Below are 12,669 nucleotides of genomic sequence, written 5' to 3'. Positions count from 1 at the left end.
CCAAGAGAATCATTTCTCAGATTGGTATCCCTGACGTTTTCTCAGAGGTCCTGGAGTTCTGAATAAAAATGTTAAGTTCAATTTTTTTTTCCATTTTGATGACAATATCCAAACACGAATACCAGCAGGTTCTAGGTAATCCCAGGGCCTGCCGGACTAAGGCCTCCCAAGGGTGCCCAGGGTGTGTGGCCCCCAGAGGACTGAGGTCGGCTTGGTAATAAGTGGCGTGTTCGGGGCCAGGGAAGAGTCTACAAGCTGCAGCTGCCTGTGCAAACTCCGCCTGACGGCAGCTCAAACCCGAGAAAGTGCTGAGCACGTCGGGCTCACTGGCACTGGTGTGTACACCTGCTCCTCAGCAGACAGTCCCTATTTGAATGTTATTGGTTTCACAGTTTTCTTTGTATTTAATTTGCAAAGCTGTTTAGGATTTATAGCCACCTAAGAGCCAAAAAGAGAAAGGACTTTAAATAGTAAACATTAGTACACATATAAGTCATATTATTACAGAAATAACTTAACCTGGGGTCTGGGGGAATTTTCATCCTTTATAGGGGTTTTTGCATATCTCTGGCCTGAAATTCCCTGCCCCAGATGACCCCAAGGTGCCAGCTGTGGGTCCTCCCTGGCAGCAGGATGCTGTCCTTTGGGAGCTCCAGTTGGGGACAGAAATTGGGACCCTCTCAAACGGAGGCACATTTTTCTAGAAGAGAAGTCTGGGGTCTAGTGGGGTCTGGTGGAAGGTACTCATTCTCCGGGCCAGATCACCACTGGTGATCCCTCCCATCTTATTTAGGCACAGACACAGCTGGCACAGAGCAATGCTCTGGAAATGCTTGTCCTCAGATCTGTCAAATCTCAGGGTGAGAAGCAAGTTTAAGGCTGTTGTCCCACCTCCACATTCTGCAGAGGGCTTGCCCAGGTAATTAAATCATCACAGGGATTAGACCAAGATTGTTTGATAGTAAAAATTCTTATTCTTCTGAAAGCTAACATGTATCGAGCACTTCTAAGTGCGGGACCCTGCACACAAAAAGCATGTACCATGCCCTCTCTGTGCACTAATTCCTGGACTCCTGCATGGGCTCTGGTGGATGGGGGGAGCACAACTGTCATCCTCATGAGCTGCAGGAAAATAACTGGCTGGTCCCTAGCTGGAGAGCGGCAGAGCTAGGATTCCAGATGTGGAGGGTCTGCCTCGGGAGCCTGCTCTCCTAATCATGATGCCTGTTTCCGCCACAGCATGGGTGAGTCGGGGGCGGAGAAGGTGGAAGAGAGCCGGGGCCTCTCCCAAGGGAACCCTCTCTCCATCCCTTGCCCCATTCATGTCCCGTTTTGGGGATGTGGGGTCGAGTTGGGTGAGGGCTGGGAGATGGGGGGGCAGTCTCACCTGAACCTGCTGTGCTCCTGGGCCTTCTTCAGGACATCTTCCAAAGAGGAGCCGACAGGGACAGAGACGGAGTGTCTGTACGAAGGAAAGATGCTGGAGACCTTCAGCGTGACATGGATGAGCTCTGGGACTTGGGTCTGTGAAGGGGTCTCCGTAGCTGGTTCCAACAGGACTGTGCCAGGGAGAGGGGAAGGGGCAGCTGGTCTGAGGGCAGGGGGCCAGGCCTTAGTCCTCCTTTCTTCCCTGGAAGACACTGTGGCCCATTGAGACCTCCTCCTTCCCCTCGGTCCCATCCCGGTCAACACCACCACCACCTGGCTGCCTTTCCAGCCTCCCCTGTCCCTCAGCTCCCACCACCCTCGCCACCCAAGGTCAGGCCCCTCACTGGTTTTTCTGCCTCCAGTATCCCCCTCCCACCTCTCTGCCACAAGCACCCCCCACCCAGGGTTCTTTCTAGAACATACATGTTACCTCTGAGGGCCTCCCCTCCTTTTCACCCTCCTGCCTGCCACTCCAGCTCATTCTCTCAGACCCCACTCTTTAGTGAGACCCTTCCCCCCAACTCCAGTCTTGTATACCTCTGAGCCTTTGCCCTTGCTGCCCCCTCCCTGCTCTGCCTTTCCTCCCCTCTTCTCCACTGGCAAATCTCACCCACCCACCCCAGTCCTTCCCCAGATGAAGCCCTGATTCAAGCAGCTAACTGGGACTCATTATGATGTATCAGAGCTAACCAAAATGTGTCTCTCCCCATTCATTCATTCGAACACTTCTGTACTGGGTATCACACAAGGGGCTGGAGATTCACGGCCCGCCCAGAGCTCACCATTTGATATCTCCCTCCCCACACTGTGAGCTTCTAGCATCTGTGACTGCATCTTAGCTGCCCGTGTGTCCCACGCACACCTGCAAACCCCTGTTGACTCAGCAAATCAAGATGGAGCAAGTTCCCTTCCTGGGACAGGCAGACCTCATTGCAGATTGAAAAGAGCAGGGCTTCTATGAAAGGCCTGGCTACCTCTTGGTGCCTGACAGTCTGGGGAGATGAGGTCCACATAGCTCCTCTGGTTCAGGATGGGCAGCAGCTGAGAAATCACGAGAGGGTTCTGGAAGGCCTTGTGCTGTAGGCTGGCCAACAGAGCAGCCTTGGCCTTGCGGCATGCTGTGCCCAGCTCCACCGTGGGTCTAAGGGAGGCCATCAGCAACTGGTGACGGAATGGGGAAGAGGAGACGGGTCAGCCAGCGGGGAGGGCCAGGTCTTCCAGCACCCCACCGGTCCACCTCCCACCAGCCACCAGGGTGGAGCCCAGCCCAGAGTCTCCTTCCCACCTGCAGTGCCAGAGGGGTGCTGTAGACATTCCCAAAGTGGCCCTCTGGGGTCTGGGCCTTCAGGATCTTCTCTTGTACTCTCCCGAGGGCCACAGTGATCCGGTTTCTCTGATTGGGGTTGAGGTTGGATAGCTCCAGACAGGAGAAGGCCAAGCCCGCCATGGCCAGTGTGTCTGCAAGGGACAGAGCCAAGTGGGGTCAGCCCGGGCAGGACCTTGGGGCAACGGGCAGCCACGGGAGGGCTGGAGGTAGGGGGACAATATGGTCAGAGCAGCATTTCAGAAAGTTTCCACCAGCTAGGGGGACCAACAGCCCAGTCTGCCCAGTTTCCAGGATGGCAAACTGGGATGGGTGGTCACCGTATCCCTGTCTGCTGCCTGGGGGTTAGAGGTTGGGGAGAGAGACTGGAGGAGGGAGGGCCAAGAGGACTTTAGCCTACACACTTGTTCCCAAACCTGCCTGCACTTTAGAATCACCAGGGGAGTTTGTTTGATTTTTCTTTTTTTTTTTCTGGCCGTGCTGCACAGCTTGTGGGATCTTAGTTCTCCAACCAGGGCTCGAACCTGGGCCCTCGGCAGTGAAAGCGCGGAGTCCCAACCACTGGACCACCAGGGAATTCCTCACCAGGAGACTTTTAAAGGAGCAGGTGCCTGGGTCCACCCGCAGGTGGTCTGGTTTATTAGGTCCAGGGAGCTGCTTGGGCCCTGGGGGGTTTTAAGCTCCCCACCCCGGGATGATTTAATGTGTCCACGGTGGGTTTTCTATAAGCCTCTGAGGCAGAACAAGCTCTCTGCTGGCAGGGGTCCTGCTGCCTTCTTCTCTCTGGATACCTACCCTCCCCAACTCCAACCTACTCCATCCTATCCCGCCCTATGTGAGGCACACACACTCACAGAACACAGCCAGGCCTAGAAGAGACCTTGCAATCATGATGACAGGAAAGGGCACTGGAAACCCAAGGTCACACAGTGAGGAAGCAGATCCAGAATCCAGGCCTCAGGCCTCTCAGCTCATTTGATGAGAACATCATAGCTGTGTATCCAGAACTTTCTCCATGCTGGGTACCATGCTATGCCCTTTACATATAAGGCATCTTTTATTGAGATGCTGCTGGGGGGTTATTTTACCAGAGAAGCTGAGCCAGAAAGGCCAGCTGATCTGTCCAGGGTGACCTACAGTAAGTATGCGATGGAGGATGGGGTCAGGAAGCTGGTCCAGCCCCAGCGCTGGCTCACAGCCCCTGTACCACAACGAACCCTCACCATTGTGCTCCTAGTGGACTCGATAGGAGGGGTCCCAAGGAAAGGTGAGCATGGGACTAGGGGTGGAGGCCTTCATTTGGGGCAGGGGGCTGGAGGAGTGCCAGCCTGGCCTTCAGGGTCTGGCCCACTCACCCACAGGGAAGTGGTCCTGCTGGAGATGCTGTTCGTATTCCACAGCATACAGGAGCTTGCCCACCACGCTGTCATGGACCCGCTTCTGGTGGACACACAGGGCCAGGATGCCCAGGCCGTACTGGTAGTAGCTGGTGTGAGGGTGGCCCTGGTGATTATGCCCTGGGAGGGAGAAAACCACAGGGTGGGGCTGTCATGCTGGGCTTGAGGGGTGACTTCTCTGCCCCCTCCCAGCAACCAGCACCGCCAGCACTGGACCCATTGCCTGCACTTCCTGACACCCTCCTTTGGGTCGTGGGATCCTTCTTTCCTTCATTCCCTTGACTCATACTTGCTGAAACCCCACTAAGTGTCAGGCGCTGTGCTTGGAGGTATGAACAGTGATGACAGGCCAGGCACAGTGCAGCCAGGGCCTCCGGAAATAACACAACCCACGCTCACGAGACTGTGATTATAACTAAACTGTGGACCGAGGTCCATGTGGCCAAATAACAGAGGTCTTTGAGTAGCTGGGGAGTCGGGGAAGGATTCTCTGAGGCAGGGATGCTGGGGAGAAAGGGCGGGGGAGAGGTAAAGGTGGAGTAGGAGTGAGCTAGAAGGGGAAGGAAACCTTCCAGATAGAGGGAACATATGTCAAGACGCTGGTTTGTGAGCTGAGAGAAGGCCAGGGTGGCCGGGGCCCATGGAGGGGCAGGTGAGTGGGTGAGCCAGAGGGTGGGTGGGCAGGGCCTGGAGAGGAGAAAAGGGCAGACAGGCTGGGCCTGAGGGCTGTGAACACAGCAGGGAGCAGCTGCTGGAGGATTTAAGCAGCACTAACAAGATCAGATTTATATTTAAAGACTCGCTCTGTGTGTGCCAGATTGAGGTAGGAGGCAGGAAAGTTAGCAGAGAGAGGTAAGGAGTGAGTAGTACTCCTTAGTACTGCACAGTGTGTGCAGCTGTCCCAGAGGTGGGTAATCAGGCCAGTCTTGGTGGGTGAGCAGCAGGGCTTGTCAACAGAGTGTATGTGGGATGCAGGAAAGGCTTGATCAAGAATGGCTACCGGGGCAGGCCCAAACCTCTAGCGGATATGGAGACAGGCAGAATGGAGGGCAGGAAAGAGGCCTGGGGAGAAAACTCAAAGTTCTGATGTAGACGTTTCACCAGACAATGTTGTCTGATGCGCCCTCCCCCGCCCCAGCAGACCTCGCCTCCTCACCAATGGCCCCCTTCTCGTCCTCCAGGAACCGCTTCAGCTGTGAGACCAGCCTGCCCCCCTTGCGGCCTCCGACAAACTCGCAGTTGGCCCGGAGAGCAAGCAGGTAGAGGGCCAGCTGGCCCATGGAGGGCTTGGCCTCGGAGTCACTGTTGTCATTGCTGGAGGCAGACATAGGACAACGCCAGTTAACAACACTTCAGTGAGAAAGTGCCACCCTGGTAAGCCTGGCTTGGGGTGCCCCACCACCACCACTATGAAGCGGAAAAAAATCCTAGCAGTTGGAACGTTTCCAAGACCTGCCAAAAGCAGATGTAGTCAGTTATGTAAGTTGTGTATGTCACGCTTATTTCATAAAGATGAGAAATTAAACTCAAGGACAAACTCTGAGGGCTCTTGCATCCAAATGACCTGTTTGCCCCACCATTTTGGTCACACTTCACCCATACACTCTCCCCTTTCTTTCCTCTCCCTGCCCTGCATCCACTTCTCAAGAGGGAGTCCAAGCAGGAGATGCTCCATGGTGGTCCTGACCCTTCACCTCTCATTCAGACTCCAGTGCTGGACCTCAGAACAGGCTTCCTCTTAATGCCCCCTGGAAAGGGAGCACAGATAGTCCGATACTGCTGCTGGGCTCAGTATGAAAGAGTGCAGCCATGGATTAGTAATGTCTGCCTCAGGTACCGGAGGGTACAGTAGCCGCCCAAGGGCCCCGGATTGGCATCTCCAATCTAGTCAGACCAACCCCATTCCACAGATGGAGAAAGGCCCAGAGGAGATGAAACTTGCCCTAAGGTCTCCCAACAAAGCAGTGATAGGCCCAAACCGGAACGCAGATCTCATGTCTCTTAGGATGTGGAGCACGCCATGGGGAAAAGAGGAGAGAGAGCGTGGCCAGACCTCAGGAGGCTCTGCTGGTAGCTGAGCTTGAGGCTGTGCAGGTAGTGGGCCTCCTTGGCCCCAGCCTGCAGGCTGGAGAGGCGCAGGCCCACGTAGATACTGGGGTTCAGCTGCTCCGGGGAGAGCCGGTCCATCCAGGGCAAGAGGCGCTGGCCCAGCCTCTCCACCAGCGTGCTGTCCACCTCTGTTATTTCTTAGGAAAGAGAACAGGCCAAGTGAGGTCGCAGGGCCAGGCCACCAGCGACACCTTACCAGGGTCTTCTCCAGGGAATAAACATCCCCACCTTACTGTCACCTGACACACACCCTACTCGTATGCGGGAGTCCGACTGTAACGAGAGGCAGTGGTAACAGGGGAAAAGCCGGTATCCTGAAAGAGCAGCCGGAGTGGGCCAGGGAGAGGTGATGGGCCCAGGGCAGAGGACGCGGGTGCCAGGCAGCCACTCTGCCCATCAGGAGTGACAGAGAGACTGGATGCTGAGCGGCGTGGGGTGCCCCAGGCACTGCGCCCCACCTCCCTCGGTCCTCAGGCCAGCCCTGTGACGTAGGTACTGTCATCATTGCATTGCACAAAAGAGGAAACAGAAGTCCAAAGTTGTGGGCGTGTTCCACCCATTTACAAAAACTTCAACCCACACTGGGAACAAGTTACATACCCAGTTTTAAAACAGAAATAGAGTCACAGATGTAGAAAACAAACCTATGGTTACCAGGGGTGAAGGGGGGCGGATAAATTAGGAGACTGGGATTGACATATACACACTACTGTATCTAGAATAGATAAGTAATAAGGACCTATTGTATAGCACAGGGAACTCTACTCAATACTCTGTAATGACCTATATGGGGAAAGAATCTTCAAAAAAAGTGGATATATATGTATAACTGATTCACTTTGCTGTATACCTGAAACTAACACAACATTGTAAATCAACTATATTCTAATTTAAAAAAAAACAAAAACAAAAACACTGCAGCCTGCCCACTGGCTAACTGGGGCTGCCTGGTGAACTTCCTCTGGGCAGATCTCAGAATAACGCTGTTCCTGCCCCCTCAGTTTAGGTGAAAAGGACCTGAGATTGTGAGGTGAATTGTTAGAAAGCCATCATCCTTTGCGACCATTTATCTGTGTGCTTCGGGATTTACCCACCCACGAGGGAAGCAGAAGCCTTAGGGGTGTTTCCCAGCTCCAGCTGACTGGCGCTTTCCTCCCTCAGGGAGGGAACCTGAGCGAGTAGGTGGCCTTGGAGCCACTTTAGACTTTTCCCCATTTAATGCCTCCCAGTTGCTGTGGGGCTCCAGCTGCTGGGCAGGCCGCCCCTCCCAGGGGACGGAGCAAAGGAACTGGGGAGGGGACTGTTTCTCTTTTCCTTTCTCTTTCTCAGTGCTTTTCTGTGTGTCTGCCCCCATTTCTGTAGGAATTTCCCTCTCTCTCTCTCTCTGGATCTGTTTCATTCTCTCCATCTCTCAGCCTGTCTCTCTCCTTATCTCTCCCTCCACAGTTCTCTTTTCCTCTCCCTTTTCTTCAAACTGGAGAGGGAGCCCTGCCCCCACCCTGGGCTCTGACCTCCAGCGAGTGAGTCAGCTCTGGGATTAGCGTGATAGGAAGAGGAGCTGGTGCTGTAAAGAGAGGTGGGTAAACACAGTTCAGCCTCCTTAGCAGGAAGGAGCTGCTAAGATTCACCCGGGGTAATAAAGGTGAGCCTGGGCGAGCTCCCTCCCCTCAGGGCCTCCAGCTCACGGGGCCGCCCAGCTCCGCCAGCTGAGGACTGGCTTTGACAAGGGGAAGGACGGGAGCCCACCCTGCATGGGCACTAGTGCAGATCTGTGTCAGTTTCACAGCCACACAGGGCTTGAACCTGGTAAAGCAGGTGGTGGGATCCTTGCATCACACCAAGGAGGAAGGCAGGGGAGCATTCTTAGCCCATTTTACAATGAGTGAATGAGACTGGGGGTGACTAAATGGCCCAGCAGCAGTGGGCTGCACCCCCAAACCCAGTCCAGGGTCAAGCCTATGGACCAACTGCTGAAAGCTTCACACCCACTGAGGGTGCCGGGTCTCCCCTGGGGACTGCCTGGACAGGAACCAAGAGCCAAGGGCTTAGGGGTCTGGTGGCACTTGTGGAACAAGCCGGGCAGGAGGCTCCTGGTGCCCAAGGAAGACCGTGACCTGGAGTTCTGAGAACTGAGTCCAGCAAAGCCCTGGAAAGCTGGGGCGCCTTGGGCAGGTCACCTGGCTCCTTCAACCCTTGACTGCTTCATGTGTCACCTGCACACGACTGAACCTGCCTCTCGGTTTCTCCAAGGGTCACAGGAGACCCTGCTGGTGTAGGCAGAGTGAAAAGCTGTGGGCAGAGGACGAGGAGGAATGAAGAGAGGCGGGCGGCCCACCTTCCCTTCCTGCCTCTGCTTCCCATGGGGCTCCGGGGCACGAGCAGCCCTGAGCTTGTGCGCTCCAACTCCCAGACAGGTCCCAAGAGTTCCCGAGATACTCCGGGGACACCAGAGCAGGCAGGCCCCTGTATGGAATGTAAAGCAAATGCCTTGCCACCGCCCTGACCCACCAGGGTCTCCACACGCTCGCTTTCCCTCTGCCGGGGTGCCCGCCCCTCACTCCTTTCCTTGCCAGCTCCTTTTCCTCTTTTGGGTCTCAGTTCCTGCATCACCCCCTGGTCCTTGGAAATCCTTCCCACCCCTTCTCCCTGAATTGGCATTCCCCACCCCCTCCAGGCCTTGGGCTTCCTTTGGCACTCATCACAGCCCCCGACACAGCACTGACTTGTCTCTTGACTGCCATCCCCTTCACTAGAACGGAAGCTCTAGGAGGGAGGCGGGGGGACCTGTCTTGCTCTTTGTTCTTTCCCCAAAGCCTAACATGGTGCCTGGCACAGAGAAGGCTCAATCAATGTGTATTGAATGAATAAATGAACAAATGACTGAATTGATGGAAGTGATCTTGTCTGGCGGTGAGTCAGACATACAATTCATCTCAATACAATGTGCTACAACGCTGAGGTCCAGCTAAGTCCAAACTGCTGTGGGAGCCCAGAGGGGCAGCTAAGTTATTCCCGCCACACACACACATCTGAGCCTGTTTCTCCAGCTATATAATGAGGGGCTTGGACAAGATGGTCCTCTCTCCTAAGGACCCAGCAGGCAAGAGGCACGGAGTAGATCCAGGTACTCACCGCAGATCTGGGCAAGAGCTCCCAGGCCCCCAAGCAGGAAGAGGAGGGCCCCAAGGCACCCCATGGCAGGAGCAGGGGTAAGCAGCAGGCGGGGAGCAGGACAGATTCCTAGGGCTGGGCTGGCGGAGGCTCTCCTGACCACAGCAGTCACTGCTCCGAAAGAGGCAGCTTCCTGTCACTGATTAATCCTTCCACGCCCGGCGGCACGCTGCTAAGTCAGCAGAGAGAAAGGGGAAAAGGTCTGTAGCTGAGGGGAAAGGAAGGCCAAAGAACAAAGGAAGGAAGGGCAGGGCAGAGCAGGCCTTCCTGGAGGTCAGGGACAGGGGGAGGGGGAGGGCAAGCAGGGGTGGTGTGCGACATTGCGAGGCCAACCACATTCTGTCCCCGCTGCCCGAAGAGCCCTGGACCAGCGCAGGGGGTCTGACTTCTGATCTGCCCAAGTCTGTCCGACCACTCCTGTCCTGTATCCCCTTGGCTGTTCCAGCGGTGGACGGGCAGGGCTGGGGTGCCTACCTGGTACCCCTCCCAGAAGGAGCCCCTGAAAGTGTCCACCCTGGCCTGGGACTGGGAGCTGCGACGGTCACATGAGCAGCGGCTGGAGTCAGCTGTTCTCTGCCGGCCCGCGCACGGCGGTGGGGTGGGGGTGGGGGGGTGTGGAGTGCAGCCGAACCGGACCAGACAGGCCAGTTTTCTCAGCCAACCAGAAAGCTGGGAGCCTCCTGGAGACAAAACAAATCCATTTAACGAACAAGACTTAATCATCTGAGACACAAAGCCACGGTTAGCAGGGCCACTTGTCAGTACTAGGAAAGTAACCTAAAAAAAAATCTCTTCAAGGAAGAGAGAGAACAAAGGATTCCCCACCTGCCTAGCCCCACAGGAGAATCTATGTCCAAGAGTTAGCTCTGGAGGTGCTGTGTTACCTTGGCCAGGTGACTTAACTTCTCTGAGTTTGAAAGAGTTTCTCCTGTGTGAGCTGAAAGGGTTGGAGAAGATCATTCTAATTAAGCTCCCTTCCAGCTCAACTTGTGAAGATGTTATGACCTTAAAACATCTCTAATCACTTCTAAATAAAATTTTTATTGCAATCATTTTATGGCAAATTGCCACGGTTCATTCTTTCAAGATAATCTTGTTTTGTGCCTGACTTATCACAAGCCAATAAATACAGACATAAGTAAATACAGAGACGTGCATCTGTTTACGGAAGTACCTTATAAATATAAAATTAGATCGTCTAGTGCAAGGAGGCTGGGCATGGCCCATCAAGGTGAAGTTCCAGGGAAGGAGGGATGCCAGCTAGAGGCCCATCTTCTGCAGATTCTTGGGTTCAGACTTCCACGGGGGCCTTGGAAATTTGTGTGCAATGGAGCTGCCTTGGTTTGAGATGGGACTGCCCCGCTCCCCAACCCTCTGCCTGTGGCGGGTGGCAATGATTCTGTTTCCTGCCACCTCCAGGACAGCAGCCTCTGGTGAGAAGCAGCTTCCTTGGGAGAGTCACCTCTGATCCCTGAGGACTCGAAGGTACCGCAGTGACCAGTGGGGACGAGGTGCATTTCCATAGCTATTAGAAACAGAGTGACTGATTGGGGGTGGAACTGGACTGTTTTAGGTAATGCGGTCAGGGGAAGTGAAAAAGAAAAACGACTAAATCATTTGGTTCAGAACTTCTGTTTGGGGGTCTATTAGCTTGGAATGAGCAGGTAAAAGTTTGCCTGTCCAGACAGGCACGGACAAAGCCAGCTGCAATGTAAACAGGAAACATTATTTCTCCCAAGGTCATGTTACAACTGTAAAGTGTCCTGATAACCATGCTGTGTGAGTGACTATTACTTGTACTTTTTTACCGGGATTTCTTTTTTTCCCCTACAATCACAAACTATCAGGAATTTGCTGTCTGAAATTATGTTAGTAAGAAAGAAACAACCCCGGAGGCGCCAAGTCACTTTGACACAGAGAAGTTGCCCCAGCATGGAATTCCTGGACTCAACGTTCCACGCCTGTCTCAACTTTGTAGTTTCCACTTACACAGGATACTTTGCTGTCCAAACCTGAAGCTGACACTTCTCACGCAGCCCTGTGCTGTGTTGAGCCTATCAAAATACTGCTTGGTTGGGACTTCCCTGGCAGTCCAGTGGTTAAGACTCCACATTTCCACTGCAGGGGGCACAGGTTCGATCCCTGGTCAGGGAACTAAGATCCCACATGCTACGTAGCATGGCCAAAAAAAAAAAAAAAAAAAAAAAGCACTGCTTGGTTTACATTTCACCTAACCTAACCCCATTCTTCACCCAAATCCTGTAATCGCCTTGCCCTCTGTGTAGTCAGACCCCCTCAGTTCCTCCCCCTCATTGCAGTGGATCAACTGAGCTGACTGTCAGACTAAAGATTTGTTCTTGGTGGTCTCAGGATGACTGGACTAGGATACAGCCTAAGAAAGAATCCAATAGGAAAAAAATTAAATTTTATGCATGAACAAGGATATATGGTACAACACGGGGAATATAGCCAATATTTTATAAGAACTATAAATGGAGTATAACCTTGAAAAATTTTGAACCCCTATGTTGTACACCTGAAACTTATATAACATTGTACGTCAACCATACTTCAATTTAAAAAAAAAAAGAAAGGTGAAGTGAAAAAAATTGTATGTGTGAAGGTGGCATGAGAAGAATGAATATAATAAATACATGGCTGTATCGTTACATATGGAATATCCATTTTCTTTTTTTTTATTTTCTTAATTAAAAATGTAAATATATTAAAATCTTAGAGCCCATCTAACGTAGAAAGATGTTCATAATTAATCTTAAATTTTAAAAATTATATAAGTAAGACATGTGGATTGCATGAAAAATTAGAAAACGTGTTAAGGGAGAAGAAGGAGGTAGAGGAAGAAGAGGGAAAGAAAAACCAGAAAATCCCTGATAGTCCCATAACCCAGAGGATTGTTCTCAAAGTGTGATCTGTGGATCCCTGGAGGCCTCCAAGACCCTTTTAGGGGGTCTGTGAGTTCAAAATTTCTTTAGAAAATACTAAGACATTATCTGCCTTGTTCGCTTTTTGGGTATTTGCACTCATGGTGTGTGGTGGCCCCCAAGCTGTAAGCTTATTCAGCTTTCTGCTTTCCGGAGAACTGCTTGTCTCTTTCTTGGTATGCACTCCTGACGCTGCGGTATTGAGCGTAAAAAAGGAAAATGGCTTGCGGCCAGTTTCGTTCCAGGTGCCTGCTCTGGATCTAAGAGCCCCTGGTTGTTCCCCAGAAGAAGGACGTGC

At 53.0% G+C, this 12,669-nt stretch overlaps 1 protein-coding gene across 9 annotated transcripts in view; it reads right to left on the bottom strand.

Annotated features, from left to right (window-relative positions):
• Positions 1-12,669, bottom strand: part of TCN2 (transcobalamin 2) — a 48,906-nt gene that overhangs the window by 3,831 nt on the left and 32,406 nt on the right. For 3 of the 9 annotated variants that reach the window (XM_057526013.1, XM_057526014.1, XM_057526011.1), the window contains 8 exons: positions 9,904-10,109; positions 9,391-9,601; positions 6,203-6,395; positions 5,306-5,463; positions 4,108-4,269; positions 2,714-2,886; positions 2,403-2,589; positions 1,388-1,640 (listed from right to left, as the gene is read on the bottom strand). In XM_057526013.1, the coding sequence (XP_057381996.1) occupies positions 1,388-1,640; positions 2,403-2,589; positions 2,714-2,886; positions 4,108-4,269; positions 5,306-5,463; positions 6,203-6,395; positions 9,391-9,454 (1,190 nt within the window). In that variant the 5' untranslated portion in view covers positions 9,455-9,601; positions 9,904-10,109. The other 6 variants (XM_057526019.1, XM_057526016.1, XM_057526012.1 and 3 more) reach the window with 5 other exon arrangements.

Source organism: Balaenoptera acutorostrata, chromosome 13, assembly GCF_949987535.1.
Source record: "Balaenoptera acutorostrata chromosome 13, mBalAcu1.1, whole genome shotgun sequence".
In the NCBI taxonomy this organism is placed as follows: Eukaryota; Metazoa; Chordata; class Mammalia; order Artiodactyla; family Balaenopteridae; genus Balaenoptera; species Balaenoptera acutorostrata.
Note: the sequence above shows the minus strand (reverse complement) of the source record. Positions and strands in the feature narration are given on the sequence as shown.